General features: G+C 43.8%; 1 protein-coding gene across 2 annotated transcripts in view; it reads left to right on the top strand.

Annotated features, from left to right (window-relative positions):
* LOC127571811 (E3 ubiquitin-protein ligase RNF123) overlaps nucleotides 1-19,452 on the top strand; it is a 331,679-nt gene that overhangs the window by 188,476 nt on the left and 123,751 nt on the right. For both annotated transcript variants that reach the window (XM_052018522.1, XM_052018523.1), the window contains exons 32-33: nucleotides 5,124-5,263; nucleotides 8,510-8,698. In XM_052018522.1, the coding sequence (XP_051874482.1) occupies nucleotides 5,124-5,263; nucleotides 8,510-8,698 (329 nt within the window). The remainder of the gene's footprint in view (nucleotides 1-5,123; nucleotides 5,264-8,509; nucleotides 8,699-19,452) is intronic.

Raw genomic sequence — 19,452 nt, 5'->3', positions numbered from 1 at the left:
TCCATTCCTTGGAAAAATTTATCCCCTAAGTCAGAACATCTGCACTATCAGTCTCGCGCTTCATCTTTTGTCTTCCAGTTGTCAAGACACTTATCTGTATCCATTGATGCTCAACCGCACTTATGCATCTATTCCCAACAAAACCTCTACTTACTTTCATCCCTGGGAATTTCCTTCTGTTCTGGTCCCAATCTGCAACTCTCAAAATAGACTTTATAGAGAGATACAGCTTAGAAACAGGGCCTTTAGCCCACCAAGTCCATGCTGACCATCTGCTGTCCACTTATACTAATCCTACGTTAATCCTATTTTTTATTCTCCCCATATTCTCATCAACTCCCCTCACCCTCCCATATTCTAATATGTGCCTATACTTGAGGCAATTTACAGTGGTTGATTAACCTACCAACCTACACATCTTTGGGATATGGGAGGAAACTGGAGCACCCTGTGGAAGAAGAATATTCAAACTCCACACAGACAGCACCTGAGGTCAGAATTGAACTCGGGTCACTGGTGCTGTGAGGCTGCAGCTCTACTGGCTTTGCCACTGCGTCACCCAAATCTGAGGGCCACAGAACTCAAACCTGCTTTGTTGTTCAATAACATCACTGGTGAATTTGTGCAACTCCACTTTCTAGACCTAACCCCATATTCATTGCATAAAAATCTAATGACCTCAGTTTTGTGATATTGAGATGCTGTTTCATTTGGCTGGAGTATCAAGAACTAGGGGTCATAATCTCAGGGTAAAAGATTGGGATATGGAATACTTCTTCCCAGAAGGCTAAGGGTACTTGGTCGATGAGTATATTCCTCTTGCCATTGATTCCATCTTCCCCAGTCTAGTCTCAGTTTGAACTGGACTTTTTGGCAGTTTCATTGTTCTAAGTTGAGCTACGGAACTTGTATACTCTTTAGCATAAAGAGGATATGAACTCAGAAGCTCCAATTAGAACAATGAAACTCCCTTTTCCTTTCCACTTTCATTTTCCTTTGACAAAGTCCCGCATGGGAGGCTGGTCCAGAAGGTTAAGTCGCTTGGCATTCAGAATGAAGTAGCCAATTAGTTTCAACATTGGCTTAGTGGAGAAACCAGAGAGTGGTAAGAGATGGTTGTCTGTCTAACTGGAGGCCTGTGACTAGTGGTGTGCCACAGTGATTGGTGCTGGGTCCATTGTTGTTTATCATCTACATTAATGATTTAGATGATAATGTGGTAAACTGGATCAGCAAACACCAGGATTGGGGGCATAGTGGACAGTGAGGATGGCTATCAAAGCTTGCAGCATGATCTTGACCAGCTAGGAAAATGGGCTGAAAAATGGCAGATGGAATTTAATGTAGACAAGTGTGAGGTGTTGCACTTTGGGAGGACAAACCAGAATAAGACTTACACAGTGAATGGTAGGACTCTGAGGTGTGCGGTAGAACGAAGGGACCTGGGAATAGAGATCCATAGTTCCTTGAAGGTGTCGTCACAGGCGTAAAGAGAGCCTTTGGCACTTTAGCCTTCATGAATAAGGGCATTGGGTACAGGAGTTGGGATGTTATGTTGAAGTTATGCAAGGTGTTGGTGAGGCCAAATTTGGAGTATTTGGAGTTCTTGTTACCTACCTACAGTAAAGATAACAATAAGCTTGAAAGAGTGCAGAGAAAATTTACCAGGATGTTGCCGGGACTTGAGGACATGAGTTATAGGGAAAGGACTTTATTCCTTGGAGTGCTGGAGAATGAGGGGAGATGTTATAGAGGTATACAAAATTATGTAGAGTACAGGTAGGGTGAATGCACGCAGGCTTTTCCCCTCAGGTTGGGTGAGACTAGAACTAGAGGGCATAGGTTTAGGGTGAAAGGGGGAATCTGAGGGGAAACTTCTTCACTCAGAGGGTGGTGCGAGTGTGGAACGAGCTGTTAGCGGAAGCGGTAGATGCAGCTTCAATTGTAACATTTTGAGAGGCTTGGATAGGTACATGGATGGGAGGGGATTGGAGGGATATGGTCCGGGTGCAGGTAGATGGGACTAGGCAGAAGATCAGGTTGACATAGATTAGATGGGCCAAAGGTCTGTAGTACTCTATGACTCTATAAAGACCATCAGTTCTATCTTTGCCCACTTTTACTCTTGTTTCAGCTAAACATGTCCGATTCCCTAACCTTAGGCACTGTCATGGACAAGGATAGGAACAAAGAGGACAGAAAGATATTTAATTGGGGAAGGGCAAATTGTGAGGCTATAAGGCTAGAACTTGCGAGTGTAAATTGGGATGACATTTTTGAAGGGAAATGTACTATGGAGATATGGTTGTTGTTCAGGGATCTCTTGCAGGATGTTAGGGATAAATTTGTCCTGGTGAGGCGGAGAAAGAATGGCAGGGTGAAGGAACCATGGGTGACAAGAGAGGTGGAACATCTAGTAAGGAGGAAGAAGGCAGCATACATAAGGTGTAAGCAGCAAGTATCAGATAGGGCTCTTGAGGAATATAGGGTAGCAAGGAAGGAACTTAAGAAGGAGCTGAGGAGAGCAAGAAGGGGACATGAAAAGGCTTTGGTGAGTAGGGTTAAGGAAAACCCCAAGGCAGTTTTCACTTATGTGAAGAGCAGAAGGATGACGAGAGTAAAGGTAGGACCGATTAAAGACAAAGGTGGGAGGATGTGCCTGGAAGCTGTGGAAGTGGGTGAGGTCCTCAATGAATACTTCTCTTCAGTATTCACCAAGGAGAGGGGTCTTGATGACGCTGATACAGTGTTGGTAAGGTTAATGTTCTGGAGCATGTAGATATCAAAAGGGAGGATGTGTTGGAGCTGTTAGAAAATCTTAGGACAGATAAGTCCCCGGGGCATGATGGAATATTCCCAGGCTGCTCCGCAAGGCAAGGGGGGAGATTGCTGTACAGTTGTCTAGGATCTCTGAGTCCTCGTTGTCCACGGGAATGGTACCAGAGGATTGGAGGGTGGCAAATGTTGTCCCCTTATTCAAAAAAGGTAGTAGGGGTAGTCCAGGGCATTATAGACCAGTGAGCCTTACGTCTGTGGTGGGCAAGCTGTTGGAAAGGATTCTAAGAGATAGGATCTATGGGCATTTAGAGAATCGTGGTCTGATCAGGGACAGCCAGCATGGCTTTGTGAAGGGCAGATCATGTCTCACAAGCCTAATAATGTTCTCTGAGGAGGTGACCAAGCAGATTGATGAGGGTAGTGCAGTAGATGTCTATATGGATTTTAATAAGGCATTTGACAAGGTTCCACATGGTAGGCTTCTTCAGGTCATGAGATCCAGGGAAGCTTGGCCGTGTGGATGCAGAATTGGCTTGCCTGTAGAAAGCAGAGGGCTGTGGTTGAGGGAGTGCATTCAGAATGGAGGGCTGTGACTAGTGTTGTCCCACAAGGATCGGTTCTGGGACCTCTGCTTTTCATGATTTTTACTAATGACTTGGATGAGGAGGTAGAAGGGTGGGTTGGCAAGTTTGCAGATGACACAAAGGTTGGTGGTGGTGTGGATAGTGTGGAGGATTGTTTAAGATTGCAGAGGGACATTGATAGGATGCAGAGCTTGGCTGAGAAGTGGCAGATGGAGTTCAATCTGGAGAAGTGTGAGGTGGTACCCTTTGGAAGGACAAACTCCAAGGCGGAGTACATAGTTAATGGCAGGATTCTGGGTAGTGTGTAGGAGCAGAGGGATCTAGGGGTTCATATCCACAGATCCCTGAAAGTTGCCTCACGGGTGGATAGAGTAGTTAATAAAGCTTATGGGATGTTAGCATTCATAAGTCGTGGGATCAAGTTTAAGAGCCGCAAGGTAATGATGCAGCTCTACAAAACTCTGGTTAGACCACACTTAGAGTACTGTGTCCAGTTCTGGTTGCCTCATTATAGGAAGGATGTGGAAGCATTGGAAAGGGTGCAGAGGAGATTTACCAGGATGCTGCCTGGTTTAGAGAGTATGCATTATGAGGAGAGACTAAGGGAGCTAGGGCTTTACTCTTTGGAGAGAAGGAGGATGAGAGGAGACATGACAGAGATGTACAAAATATTAAGAGGAATAGATAGAGTAGACAGCCAGCGCCTCTTTCCCAGGGCACCAATGCTCAATACAAGAGGGCATGGCTTTAAAGTAATGGGTGGGAAGTTCAAGGGAGATATCAGAGGAAAGTTTTTTACCCAGAGAGTGGTTGGGGCATGGAATGCGCTGCCTGGGGCAGTGGTGGAGGCAGGTACATTGGTCAAATTCAAGAGATTGCCAGATAAGCATATGGAGGAATTTAAAATAGAGGGATATATGGGAGGAAGGGGTTAGATAGTCTTAGGTGAGGTTTAGAGGTTGGCACAACATTGTGGGCTGAAGGGCCTGTATTGTGTTGTACTCTTCTATGATTCTATGATTCTTACATGAGTTTAAGCTTGCTGAAAACTCCTGTTACACTTCTGGGCCAGTTTATTAGCAACAGGACATGATATGCAGTATAAAAGATTGGTGAATTAGATTGTGATGTTTTGGCTGAATATGCATTCATTTCTGCTAAGAAGGACAAGGCATTACATTTAAAAAAAATTGGTGGCATACAACTGTATTAATTGAACTTGCTTGTTCTTGATGAGCTCCAAACTGAGGCAAAAGTGTTGCATGGGAATTTTAATGAAGTCACGGTAAACTATTTTTGTGCATTTTGTTGATGAATATCCGATTGGTTGAGGGTACAGTTATCTAGCTTTTAGTGTTTTTCTGTGTATGAGAATGTTATCAATGCAAAATCCTTGTTAGCAATTGTCAGCTTGTTTAGGTTTAGAAGTAAGTGTTCATTCAGAAGAATGAGAAAGTGTGCAGATTCCAGTGGGAGAAGAGAGTCTTGGCCCCATTTCACAGTCCACCTTTTGATCTTTAGTTTAGAATCCTGTGTGTATGGAGGGGGAAAGTCTTGGTGTTATGAGCCACTGACTGTCCACCCAGCATCACCCTTCTGAGTCAGTGAAGCATAGGTACCCAAAGGGCTTCTGGGCAAAGTGATTGCTGGCATTTCTCCCTCGGAGATCTTGCGCTTGGGTCAGTGCTCTTGATCTTCTATGTTTGTTTCCTCAGTAACTTTCTATTAACTACCGACTTTGTGTTTCTGCTTCCTTTCCAGAGCCTTGTCCTTCTACTCTACTACAACAACACATGGCGGATCTGCTGCGCTCTGACTGTGAAATGGCAGCAAGTTTCCTCAATAGTGTGCTCAACCAGCTGAACTGGGCCTTCTCTGAGTTCATTGGCATGATCCAGGAGGTAAGGACCAAGGTACCCCCACAGTAAAAATCCAACTGTCTACTCAAACTCCCCTCTCTCGTCCTTAGGCAGCTCTTCAGGATCGAGGAGGACTTGCTCTTGTTTTGAGGAATTAACACACCAATGTGGGATCTGGAGACTCTTCCACAGCTGGGGTAGTAGGTGCCTACAGGGTTGGTGGTTGGGTGGGTAGGTGGTACACTCTTCTTGTAAGTTTATGCAGAGCTTCTGTGTGTTCCTGATGCACAGGTCTAAGTTAAAATAAGATATTTATTAGTCACATGTACATTGAAACCCATGGTGAAATGCATCTTTTGTGTAGAGTGTTCTGCAGGCAACCCACAAGTGTTACCATGCTTCCGGCACCAATATTTCTCAGTGCCATCCCAAATATTTCTTCTCCATTTTAAGCAGATGTGGGCCAGGGATTCCCAGGGTGCAGTAGAGATGTTGCATTTTTTGTCAAGGGGGTTTTTGGACACATTCTTGAACCTTTTCATCTGTCCACCTGGTAATCTCTCTCTGGTGACAGAATGCAGAACAGAGTTTTTGGGAGTCTGGTGAATGACATGGACTGCTCAATGTAAACTTAGACTTCAGAGCTGTAATGCTATAAACAATGAAATGCTCTGACTGTAAGGCAAATAAATATTACCAGATGTACTACATCCATTCTTACTAATTAACATGTCTCATTGAACCACCCTGAGTTACACCTAAATTCCTTCATTTGAATGTTTTTTCTTAGAGAAAACACTTTAATCAAAATATTTTCTCTGGCGCATGCAAAGGAATATTCATCTGAACTAAAGTTATTTCTTTTCCTTCCTTTCAGGTCAGATTTATTTTGTATATTTGCAGGATGTGGATGTTAGTGGTAAGCTGGTTGTGAGCCACCACTTTGGACTGCTGCAAGCCACTTGTGTTGGCTTCCTTTGATGTAATAATAATGGCAATTGCCTGATGTGATGGGGGAGTGAGCAAATCGACTGAACCCACATGTATCATGTTAATGTGTACAGCTCCCATAACACAACTGAGTTTAAAAGACTTCACCTTACAGCAATGAGCCTTTGCTGGATTTATGCAGGGTATAGGTGTTTTGTCTCCTATGAAGTGGGAATCAGCAGATTTTGGTAATTGTTCCATACAATTTAGCTGAAGTTGATGCTGCTTCCTGAAGCCAATGGAAATAAAAACAAACCAATTTGTTTTGAGTTGAATGTACTTCAGGGTGATTAGTTATCCATTATTGAGGGAGGCTTAGGAAGCAGCCACTCTTGCAATTAATTGTCCACCTTTCTTGTTTTCTTTTCATTTCCAGATCTTCTTTCAGTAAACAATCCCTTTCCTAACTCTGGTTTCATTCTGAACATTAAGCCTGAGAAATAAGAGATGGAAAAAATCAGATACGTGCAAGACACCTAACACTACTGTTTCTTAAAGCACACATTACTCAGCACAAGTACACTCTACTGAAATCACTATCTCCATGTGCTGAGATCTTAAGTGGTTTTCTGGTATAGTTATGAAATCAATGATCTTCATCGTGATTGGTTGTTATTTTTTGTTCCTTCTCAATTGGCTTAGTGGGGAATGGGATTGGTCTGGGTACTGATACAGACTTGATGGGCTGAAATGGCATCATATCTCATAGGATATATGAAAAATATGGAAAAAAGATATAGTGGGAGTGATGGTTGATTAACAGCAGCATTCATTGGATCATTGTTGGGAAAGATGAGTGGAATGGGAAGAAAAGTGAAAGGAATCACTTTCTGCATGTGCACTGTGTGAATGTGGGCAAGAGAGTGTGGTGGGAGAGTTGGGGCCACTGCTTTTGATTGGTGCTGTAAGGGATGGTGAGAGAGGTAAAAGGTATTTCATGATCTGATCAATCATGGGTCAGTGGGAGGAGAGTAGTCAGGTTGAAGAGCAATGAAGAGTTGAGTAGTGGTTTGGGAAAGTACATGAGAGAGAAAAGGACAGAGAGGGGCCTAAGAGAAGATGTTGTGGGAAAAGTTGGTAGAAGTGTTACCTTGGTGTGGTTTCAACAACACAGAATGGAATTGCATGGAGAATAAACATAGGGGCAGGCTATTCAGCCCAACTAAGGCCAGCGTTAATACTCCTTTCCAGCTGCTCGATCTTCAAAAAAAGACATTTTCTTTTGATATCCATGTTAACTGTATATTATTGTGTTTTGGTCTATGGGTCCCTGAACATATCCTACCTACTTTTAAGAAGAGATATTACCTGTCCTCTGGCATTATCACTTTCACTAATGAATTATTAAGTTTGTATAATAATGGCTTTGCCAACTCTTTAAAACAAGGGTTTAATATTCTTTATTTAATATTTTATTATATTAAATGTGGTAATGTCATTGTTAATTTCATCCTTTGATGCCATATGCACTCCAGATCTGTCTCCCTGGTAAATATGCAATTAGAACATAGAAAAACTACAGCACAATTCAGGCCCTTCGGCCCACAAATCTCTACCCTAGAAATTACTAGGCTTACCCATAGCCCTCTATTTTACTCAGCTCCATATACTTATCTAACAGTCTCTTGAAAGACCCTATCGTATCTGCCTCCACCACCGTTTCTGGCAGCCCATTCCACGCACTCACCACTCTCTGAGTAAATAACTTACCCCTGACATCTCCTCTATATCTGCTCCCCAGCACCTTAAACCCATGTCCTCTTGTGGCCACCAATTCAGCCCTGGGGAAAAACCTCTGACTATCTACCCGATCAATACCTCTCATCATCTTATACACCTCTATCAGGTCCCCCCCTCATCCTCCGTCTCTCCAAGGAGAAAAGGCCGAGTTCCCTCAACCTGCTTTCATAAGGCATGCGCTGCATTCCAGGCAGCATCCTTGTAAATCTCCTCTGCACCCTCTCTATGGCTTCCACATCTTTCCTGTAGTGAGGCGACCAGATTATTTAATAGTTCTACTATTTTGCAGTCTTTGCCTATGTTTTTTTATTTCCAAGGTAATGCCCCTCTTTAAGGTAATCAACACGGACCTCATGTATGTATAAATTTGCACTGTTAAGACCATAAATATATGTATTTACAATTTGATCCTTGCTGAAGTGGCATGGTCTCTATCAAGTCTTGCTGTAAATTCCTTGTCCTAGCACAGCCAGCAGAAAGAACAGTCTAATTGTAGTTTCATTGTTGATGTGGAAACCTTCTGTGTTAGGTCATGCTGCCTATTCCTTGCCCTGGCAGATACAACAGGCGGCTGAGCGACCAGAGCGGAATTTTGTCGACAGTCGCCAGCTGAAGGTTTGTGCCACTTGCTTTGACCTTTCCGTGAGCCTGCTGAGAGTTCTGGAAATGACCGTCACTCTTGTCCCTGAGATCTTTCTGAACTGGACCAGACAGTCTGCAGAACTGCTGTTGCGACGCCTTGCACAGGTAGGCTGCAGACCTGCTCCCCATGTATACTTTCACATTTGCAGATCACTGATGTGTAACAGTCACTTCAGGATAACCTGAAGTTTGCACTTTCAGTTCTGTGCTTTTGGAAATGTCATGGTTTCAGTAAATATTTATCTGTTTGCCCAGAAAACTGGAGATATTGTGAAACTAAGCTTTGTTACAGTACATGAGCCAATTGGTTTTACCTGTTGATTTGATATTTCTGCTGATCATTTACCTTGGGGATTAATTCTGTGAGTCCCTGGTGGTAGACTTAATTTTCATTCTTCATATCAGCCACGCAATAATTTCTGCTAAGTTTGGGTCACTGTATCCCTGGGCCTCAACATGTGGGCTCATTAATCACCCAGACCCTATGTGCAGAATACTTCTGCTTGTGATAAAATTGTACCATTGGACATGCCTTGCAGTTTAATCCTGTACGTTGACTGTGATGTATTGGGGAGATTAATCCCATCAGCAAGATTGCTAGAGTAGATCAATGTTTTTGCAATAGTTATAAACTCTGCAGTTTCAGGACTGTTTAATTGCAGGAGGCACCTTTTTTAGTATATGGAAATAAGGGAGTCTAATATTGTGGCTTCATGACTGGGAATATGGTTTGCTTCAGCTGTGTTTCGCAGTACCTCACGATTGTTAAACTCTTCATCTCCCTCAGGTTTTCATTCTCTCTGCAATCTACAGGCTTTGAAATCCCATAATTTTTTCACTTCTTCCTAATGTATCACAACTTGTCTTTGCTGAGTCTTTAATAGTTTATGGATATGGATATGAATGTTGCTGAAAAGGCCAGAGCATAATGGCCATCTGTAATCTTTTAATGGGAAGTTGGTCAATGGTCTGTGATGCAGGTACTCCTGCAATGGTGTTTAGCAGAGGGTTCTGATACTGGGATGAATGAATGACGGTCCTTTGGAATCAGCATGGTGTGTGACTGGTGTTGCCGTGTGGCTGCTGTGCTTGTCCTTGTAGGTGGTAGAAGTCATGGGTTTGGAAGATGCTGTTAAAGAAGGCCCTGAGTTACTGCAGTGATGCTACGCACTGCAGGTCTGTCCTTTTGTGACTCCAGACCCACAGCATTGTGGTTGACTCCAAACTGCCCTCTGAAATGACCAAGCAAGCTACCTGGTCATATCAAAGCCACATGTTAAGGCAGAAAAATATAAAACTGGATGGACCATTAGCACTGAATTCAGACAGTCACCTCCTCTCTAACATCTGTGGACTGGCGTTTAAAAAGCTTGACATTATCATACAGAATCACATGCTACCACATCATGCCAGATGTCTGCCTCAATCCTTCTGTACAGATATGAGAGTGTGGTCCGCTGAATCCTCAAAATTGACTCCAGATGCCTAGTTTCACGGCATCAGGTGAAACATGGGCAAGGGAACCTCCTTCTGATTACCACCTCCCATTCTCCCTCAGCTGATGAATCAGGGCTGCTCCATGTTTGGCCACAGTTGGAAGAAGCATTGAAAGTAGCAAGGTCAAGAATATTCTGGGGATCTCAATGTCCATCATCAAGAGTGGCTTGGTAGCACCACCGCTGACTGAGCCAGCCAAGTCTGAAGGACACAGCTGCCAGACTGGTTCTGTTGCAGGTAGTGTGTGAACTAACATGGGGGTGGGGGGGTGCGCAAATTTACTTTTCCTTGTCAACTTACCTGCAGCAGGTGTATCTACCTATGACGGTATTCATAGAAGTAACCACTCCACAGCCCATGAGCAGACAAAGTTCTGTTTTCACAATGAGGACAGCCTTAATGGTGTTCCATGGAACTATAGTTGTGCTAAATTGGAAAGACTCAGAACAGACTTGGCAGCTCAAAACAGCCCCATGAGGGCTGTGGACCATCAGAAATGTAACCACCCTTGGCCTTCATTGCTGCATCTAAATCCCAGAACCCTTATCCAATAGCATTGTGGGAGTCCCTTCCTCAGGAACTGCAGCGGTTCAAGAAGGCAATTCACCATCTTCTTGAGGGCCGTAGGGGTGGGAAATAAATTCTGGCCTTCCTACAATGTCCAGATCCTGAAAAAATAAGTATGAATCTGGGTGAGAAAAAAAAAATAGTTTTAATCAGGGAAAGGAGTGGAGAGAATATCATATGGCAAATCAGTAGTGGAACAAACAGCATGGTGAAATTGTGTTTGCAAAGGATTTGGGCAAGTTATTTTGCAGAGCACCTGCCTGCAAGTAGGATTTGTTTGGAGAGAGGGAGTAAAGGAGGTGAGTAGGAAAAATATTGGATTCTGCCTTGTCAATGACTTTTATAGTCTGAATTGAAAGGCCAAGAGAAACAGTGAGAAAGAAGCAGTGGTCGTTTGGGGAGAGGGGATTTTTAAAGGAAATGGCCAATGAACTCAGGAGAGAGACAAAGCCCTGTTGATTGAAATTTGAGGTCACCAGGATGTTAATCATTCAGTGCAAAGACTAAAAGAGGAAAGCAAGGACAAGATACCCTTGATTTTTACAATGATGCATATCACTCAGCATCTACAGTACCATTCTTTTATCGTCTCTTTCATGGCCTTCTCCATGGCTGGATTGACTTGTCAGAGCTGATGGTGGAAGTAATGGGTTTTGTTGACTGAGACCAATAAAGTCAAAAATATCAAAGTTGAGTTTATTGTCATATGCACAAGTACATGTCTGCACAGGTGCAATGAGAAACTTACTTGCAGCAGCATCAGAGGCACATAGCATCATATTAGCAGCATTCACAAGAAAAACATAGACACAATTTTTACAGGCAAGAACACAATTAGAACAAAATAAACAAAGTCCATTTTAGTGAAAAGTGATCAAAATGGTCACAGTGTTGCTAAACTCTAGTGATTAAGCTTGTGCTGATTGGTTCAAGAACTAAATGGTTGAAGGGAAGTAGCTGTTCTTGAACCTGGCGGTTTGGGACTTCAGGCTTCTGTACCTCCTAACCGATGATAGCAGTGAGAAGATGGCATGGCCCATATGGTGGGGATCTTTGATGGATACCAGCTACCTTCCTTGAAAATAGTTTATCTCAATACAAAGATATTCCTTATTCCTTATTGTTTGTGTCTGTACTCAACTGATGAGCTAACAAATAGTCCATGTCAACAAGTTAGTAAATAGACATGCATCTGCCCCCTAACCTCCCTCCCCAACCTTTACTTTCATAGAACATAGAACAGTACAGCACGATACAGGCCCTTCAACCCACAATGTTGTGCTGACCTTTAAACCTCACCTAAGACTATCTAACCCCTTCCTCCCACATATCCCTCTATTTTAAATTACTCCATATGCTTATCTAGCAATCTCTTGAATTTGACCAATGGACCTGCCTCCACCACCACCCCAGGCAGTGCATTCCACGCCCCAACCACTCTCTGGGTAAAAAACCAACCTCTGATGTCTCCCTTGAACTTCCCACCCATTACTTTAAAGCCATGCCCTCTTGTATTGAGCATTGATACCCTGGGAAAGAGGCGCTGGCTGTCTACTCTATCTATTCCTCTTAGTACTTTGTACACCTCTATCATGTCTCCTCTCATCCTCCTCCTCTCCAAAGAGTAAAGCCCAAGCTCCCTTAGTCTCTCCTCATGATGCATACTCTCTAAACCAAGCAGCATCCTGGTAAATCTCCTCTGCACCCTTTCCAATGCTTCCACATCCTTCCTATAATGAGGCGACCAGAACTGGACACAGTTCTCTAAGTATGGTCTAACCAGAGTTTTGTAGAGCTGCATCATTACCTCGCGGCTCTTAAACTCGATCCAATGACATATGAACGCTAACATCCCATAAGCTTTATTATGGGACCTATGCACCTGTGAGGCTACTTTCAGGGATCTGTGGATATGAACCCCCAGATCCCTCTGCTCCTCCACACAACCTAGAATCCTGCCATTAACTTTGTACTCCGCCTTGGAGTTTGTCCTTCCAAAGTGTACTACCTCACACTTCTTCAGATTAAACTCCATCTGTCACTTCTCAGCCCAGCTCTGCATCCTATCAATCTCCCACTGCAACCTTCGACAGTCCTCCACACTATCCACAACACCACCAACCTTTGTGTCGTCTGCAAATTTGCCAACCCACCCTTCTACCCCCTCATCCAAGTCACTAATAAAAATCACAAAAAGTAGAGCTCCCAGAACCGATCCTTGTGGGACACCGCTAGTCACAGCCCTCCAATCTGAATGCACTCCCTCCACCACAACCCTCTGCTTTCTACAGGCAAGCCAATTCTGAATCCACACGGCCAAGCCTCCCTGGATCCCATGCACTCTGACCTTCTGAAGAAGCCTAGCATGTGGAACCTTGACAAATGCCTTACTAAAATCCATGTAGACCACATCTACTGCACTACCCTCATCAATCTTCCTGGTCACCTCCTCAAAGAACCCTATCAGGCTTGTGAGACATGATTGCCCTTCACAAAGCCATGCTGGCTGTCCCTGATCAGACCATGATTCTCTAAATGCCCGTAGATCTTATATCTAAGAATCCTTTCCAACAGCTTGCCCACCACAGACGTAAGGCTCACTGGTCTATAATTCCCTGGACTATCCCTACTACCTTTTCTGAATAAGGGGACAACATTTGCCACCCTCCAATCCTCCAGTACCATTCCCATTGACAACGAGAACTCAAAGATCCTAGCCAACGGTTCAGCAATCTCTTCCCTCGCCTTGCAGAGCAGTCTGGGGAATATTCCGTCATGCCCCAGGGACTTATCTGTCCTAAGATTTTCTAACAGCTCCAACACATCCTCCCTTTTGATATCTACATGCTCCAGAACATTAACCTTACCAACACTGTCCTCAGCGTCATCAAGGCCCCTCTCCTTGGTGAATACTGAAGAGAAGTCTTCATTGAGAACCTCACCCACTTCCACAGCTTCCAGGCACATCTTCCCACCTTTGTCGTTAATCAGTCCTACCTTTACTCTCATCATCCTTCTGCTCTTCACATAAATGAAAAAAGCCTTAGGATTTTCCTTAACTCTCCTCGCCAAGGCCTTTTCATGTCCCTTTCTTGCTCTCCTCAACACCTTCTTAAGTTCCTTCCTTGCTAACCTATATTCCTGAAGAGACCTATCTGATCCTTGCTTCCTAAACCTTATATATGCTGCTTTCTTCCTCCTCAGTAGATGTTCCACCTCTCTTGTCACCCATGGTTCCTTCACCCTGCCATTCCTTCTCTGCCTCACCAGGACAGCGGTGGTGACTGTCCCCCAAATGCTCACCCATTGAGAGATCTGTCACTTGACTTGGTTCATTACCTAATACTAGATCTAATATGGCATTCCCTCTAGTCGGCCTGTCAACATACTGTGACAGGAATCCATCCTAGATACACTTAACAAACTCTGCCCCATCTAAACCTTTGGTACTAAGCAGGTACCAATCAATATTTGGGAAGGTGAAGCCTCCCATGATAACAACCCTGTTATTCTTGCACCTTTCCAAAATCTGCCTCCCAAACTGCTCAGTATCCCTGCTGCTACCTGGGGGCCTATAGAATACTCCCAGTAGAGTAACTGCTCCTTTCTTGTTCCTAACTTCCACCCATACTGACTCTAGAGAGGATCCTTCTACATTATCCTCCCTTTCTGCAGCTGTAATAGTATCCCTGACCAGTAACGCCACCTCTTCTCCCTGCTCCCTATCCCTTTTAAAACACTGAAATCCAGGAATATTCAGTATCCATTCCTGCCCTGGTGACAGCCAAGTCTCTGCAAGAGCCACAATATCATAGTTCCACGTATTTATCCAAGCTCTCAGTTCATCACCCTTATTCCTGATACTTCTTGCATTTAAGTAAATGCACTTTTGCCCATTCACCTTTCTACTTTTATACCCTGTACTCTGATTCTCCTTCCTCAAAGCCTCTCTATATGTTAGATCTGACTTTACTCCATGCACTTCTTCCACTGACCTATCCCTCTGGTTCCCATCCCCCTTGCAAACTAGTTTAAACCCTCCCAAACCACACTAGTAAACCTGCCTGCAAGGTTATTGGTCCTCCTCGAGTTCAGATGTAACCCAGCCACTCTGTACAGGTTCCACCTTCCCCAGAAGAGATCCCAATGATCCAAAAACCTAAAACCTTGCCCCCTGCACCAACTCCTCAGCCACGCATTCATCTGCCATCTCCTCCTATTCTTACCTTCACTATCACGTGGCACTGGCAGCAATCCTGAGATTGCTACCCTTGAGGTCCTGTTCAGCCTTCTGCCTAGCTCCCTAAACTCACTTTTCAGGACCTCATCCCTCTTCCTACCTCTGTCATTGGTACCAACATGTACCACGACTTCTGGCTGCTTTCCCTCCCGCTCAAGAATGCTATGGACCCAATCAGAGACATCTTGGACCCTGGCACCTGGGAGGCAATATACCATCCGGGATTCTTGCTCACATCCACTTAACCTCCTCTCAGTTCCCCTGACTATTGAGTCCCGTATCACTATTGCCCTCCTCTTCTCCTCCCTTCCCTTCTGAGCAGCAGGACCAGTCCCAGTGCCAGAGACCTGGCTTGTGCCACTTGATCCCTGTAGGTCATCCCCATCAACAGCATCCAAAGCAGAATACCTGTTATTGAGAGGAACAGCCTCTGGGGTCCTCTGCACTGTCTGCCTGTTCCCTTTCTCTTTCTCTCCCCTGACAGTCACCCATCTTTCTGCCTCCTGGACCCTAGATGTACCTGCTCTAAGTGGGGTGACTGCCTCCCAATGCACAGCATCTACATAACTCTCTCCCTCCCTGATGCTTCACAGTGTTTGAAGCTGCGACTCCAGCTCATCAATTCTGAGCTGAAGTTCCTCCAGCCTCAAGCACTTACTGCAGATGTGGTCACCACGCACCACAGCAGGGTCCGCTAGCTCCCACATCAAGCAGCTGCAGCACATCGCCTTGCCCTCCATCTGAACTACTTTTTTTTCCCTACCTAGTTTTATCCTACTTAAAAATTTATAACAGATAACAGGTATACCTTACCTTTACTTACCAGCTACTCACCAGTATTGTTGCTGATGTCACGTGCCGGTGTAGTCTTGCCCCACTGTTCCCGATCAGAGAGAAAAAAAACACTTAGCTCCTCCAAAGTTCGCTGAAATGACCACAACGAAACCGCCAAAGTTTTTTTTTCGCTTTTTAAACTGCTCGTGCGCGCTACCTGCTTACATCATGCGTCTGTGCAGTCTTGCCCCACTATGCCCGATTAGAGAGAGAAAAAAACACTTAGCTGCTTCGAAGTCCGAAGTTCGCTGAAACGACCCGAAACGAAATGGAATCTTATGACTTCTTTTTAAACCCTCCAACATAGCTTCTTTTTCCATCATTTTTTGCAACGTTATGTTAAGACAACTCATCCAATGTATTTGATCAGAGTTTCCCATCATAAAGCTACATCTGCAAATAATAGCACATGCTTAATAACGTTAAGTAATATTAAAATATGTCAAATCCTATAGTGGAAACTTTTTTTATATATATATTCATTCAAGGGATGTGGGCTTTGTAGGCTGAGCCAGCATCTAGTTGCCCATCCCTGATTGCCCTTAAGAAGGTGATGGTGAGCTGCTTTCTTGAACCACTGCAATCCTTGAGGTGTGGGTAGACCTACAATGCTGTTAGGGAAGGAGTTCCAGGATTTTGACCCAGCGACAGGGAAAGAACCATGGAGTCTGTAAATGGTGTTGTAGAACTGTCAATTTGCAACTCAGTATTCCATCTAGTTTGGAAAAACTGCAAACAAAAGCACAGGGAAGATTGCATTTTCATGGTAAAATGGTTGATGAAGTCCGCCGCATAATGTTGTCCACAACACGTGTCCAAAAGAGATCCCAAATCTTTCCATAGTGAAAGAAAAAGTAGCAGTGCGTGCTAAAGGAAAGGTTTTACTGATGATAAAACTATCAGAAAAGGAGCAGGGATCTATGCTTGGGCCCCAGCTATTCACAATTCGTATCAATAACTTGGTTGAGGGGACGATGTTATATTTTCAAATTTGCTGATGATAGTAAACTAGGTAGGATTGTGAGTATGGAGGAAGATATAAAGAGGCTTCAAAGGGATATGGACAAGCTGAGTGAGTGGCTGAGAATATAGTAAGTGCAATATAATGTGGAGAAATATGAAGTCATCCACCAAACAGAAAAGTAGGGTATTTTCTAATTGGTGAAAGATTGGTTCTGGAGAGGGAGGGTTTGCTGAATAAGGAGAGATTGAGTAGACTTGGCCTGTACTCTTGAGATTTTAGAAGCATGAGAGAAGATCTCATTGAAACTTCCAAATTCTTGGTGGGTTTAACAGGCTGGATGCAGGCAAGGTGTTTCCCCCGGATGAGAAGTACAGATCCAGGGGTCACAGTCTCAGAGTAAGGAATAAGCAGTTTAGGACTGAGATGAAGAGAAATTTCTTCCAAGATGGTGAAGAAGGAGCATCCAACACTGGAGGCTATGGAAGCTCAGTTGTTGAGTTCATTCAAAACAGAGATGATAGGTTTCTGGATGTTAAGGGAGTCGAGGAATATGGGGATATTACAAGAAAGTAGCACTGAAGTAGAAGATCAATCATGATTTTGATGAACGGTGAACAGGTTTGAAGGGCCAGTTGGCCTAATCTGGCTCCCAATTCTCCTATTCTTATGACAGAATAGGGTGTGGCTCCTTCTCAAGACTAAAAGAGTGTTATGGTTTTAATTGCCAGACATGGAGATATCTCCCCGAGGAAGTCCAAAATTAGGGGCTATAAGTATAAGGTAACCATTGACAAAGCCAATGAGGAGTTCAGGAGAATATGGAACTCTTTATTAAATTAAATGAAGTACATAACATTTCAGTTCAGGAGATAGGACCATGATGGAGATTAGAATAGACTCACATCAACTGGGTGAGACGAAGTTGAAGTGAATAAAGTGGGAGGTAGTTGTTAAATGGTTCCTTCTGGAAGAGGGACCAAATCTCATGGCTCTCTATATAACAGCAAGAATACCTCAGCAGTGTCCATGTCTTCAGCGCAACCATTTTCATTTGCTTCATCGATGACCTTCCATTCCTTTAATGGGATGATTGTTGATAATTCTACAATGTTCAATACCATTCACAATTCCTGATACTGAAACACTCACTACCAGAATACTGCAGTATTTGGACAACTTCCAGGCTTGGCCTGGTAAGTGTTAAGTAATATTCATGGCGTATAAAACAAGATAATCAATCCTTACCTGTGTATAACAGCATGGAAGCACCACCACCACTTAGTTACTCCCGAAGGCACACAGCACCCTGACCTGAACATGCATTTGTTGTCCTCATCAACACCAGGTCAGTAACTTGAAATCCTTGTCTAATGTCACTACCTCAGGGTGGGACTTTCTTCTGGTGGAGGTGCCAGTAGCACCACATTCTGAGTTCAAAGGAATGAAGTAACATTCCTTGCACAGTTAGCACAGTTAAGAAATTTTAAATGAATGGATCACAAGACAATTTGGTAAACGCGGGTAATCACACTATTATAGAACATAGAACAGTATGGCACAAGAACAGCCCCTCCGGCCCACAATGTTGTGCTGAATTAATTAAACTGGTAATTAAATGCCTAACTAAACAAATCCTTCCTGCCTACACAATGTCCATATCCTTCCCTCTCTGCACATTCATGTGCCTTTTTAAGAGCCTCTTGAAAGTCTGTATCATATTTTCCTCCACCATACCTCTGGGAGCACATTTCAGGGCACACACCACTTTGTGTTTAAAAAAAAACTTGCCCCACACATCTCCTTTGAACTTACCCCCCTCACCTTAAATGCATGCCCTCTAGTATTAGACATTTTGATCCTGTGAAAAAGATACCAGCTGTATACTCTGTCTATGCCTCTCATAATCTTATAAACCTCTATCAGATCTCCCCTCAGCCTACACTGCTCAGAGAAAACAACTTAAGTTTGTCCAACCTCTCCTTATAGTACATGCCCTCTAATCCCAGTAGCATACTGGTAAACCTCTTCTGCGCCCTCTCCAAAACCTCCACATCCTTCCTATAATGGGGCGACCAGAACTGAATGCAGTACTCCAGATCTGGTCGAACCAGAGTTTTATAAAGCTGCAACATAACTTCCCGACTCTTGAACTCAATGCCTCAACTAATAAAGGCAAGCATGCCATACGCTTTCTTTACCATTCTATCAACCCGTGCAGCAACTTTCAGACTGTTAAGGGTCTTGCCATTAATAGCATACTGTCCCTTTACATTTGATCTCCCAAAGTGAAACACCTCACATTTGGCCGGATTTGCCTGCCATTTCCCTGCCCATATCTGCAACTGATCTATATCCCGCTGTATCCTTTGGCAATCTTCTACATTATCCACAACACCACCAATCTTTGTATCATCAGTGAACTCACTATCCCATCCATCTACATTTTCACCCAAGTCATTTATATATATCACAAACAGCAGAGGTCCCAGTACAGATCTGTGCAGAACACCACTAGTCATGGAGCTCCAGTTAAAATAAGTTCCATCTACTACTACCCTCTGTTTTCTATGGACAAGCCAATTCTGAATCCAAACGCCCAATTCACCATGGATCCCATGCATCTTAATCTTCCGGATGAGCCTCCCATGAGGGACCTTGTCAAACGCCTGACTAAAGTCCATGTAGACAACATCCACAGCTCTACCTTCATCAATCACCTTCGTCACCTCCTTGAAAAACTCAATCAAGTTAGTAAGT

Source organism: Pristis pectinata, chromosome 6 (genome assembly GCF_009764475.1).
Source record: "Pristis pectinata isolate sPriPec2 chromosome 6, sPriPec2.1.pri, whole genome shotgun sequence".
Lineage (NCBI taxonomy): Eukaryota > Metazoa > Chordata > Chondrichthyes > Rhinopristiformes > Pristidae > Pristis > Pristis pectinata.
The sequence above is the reverse complement of the archived record's forward strand: the minus strand, read 5'-3'. Positions and strand labels throughout refer to the sequence as shown.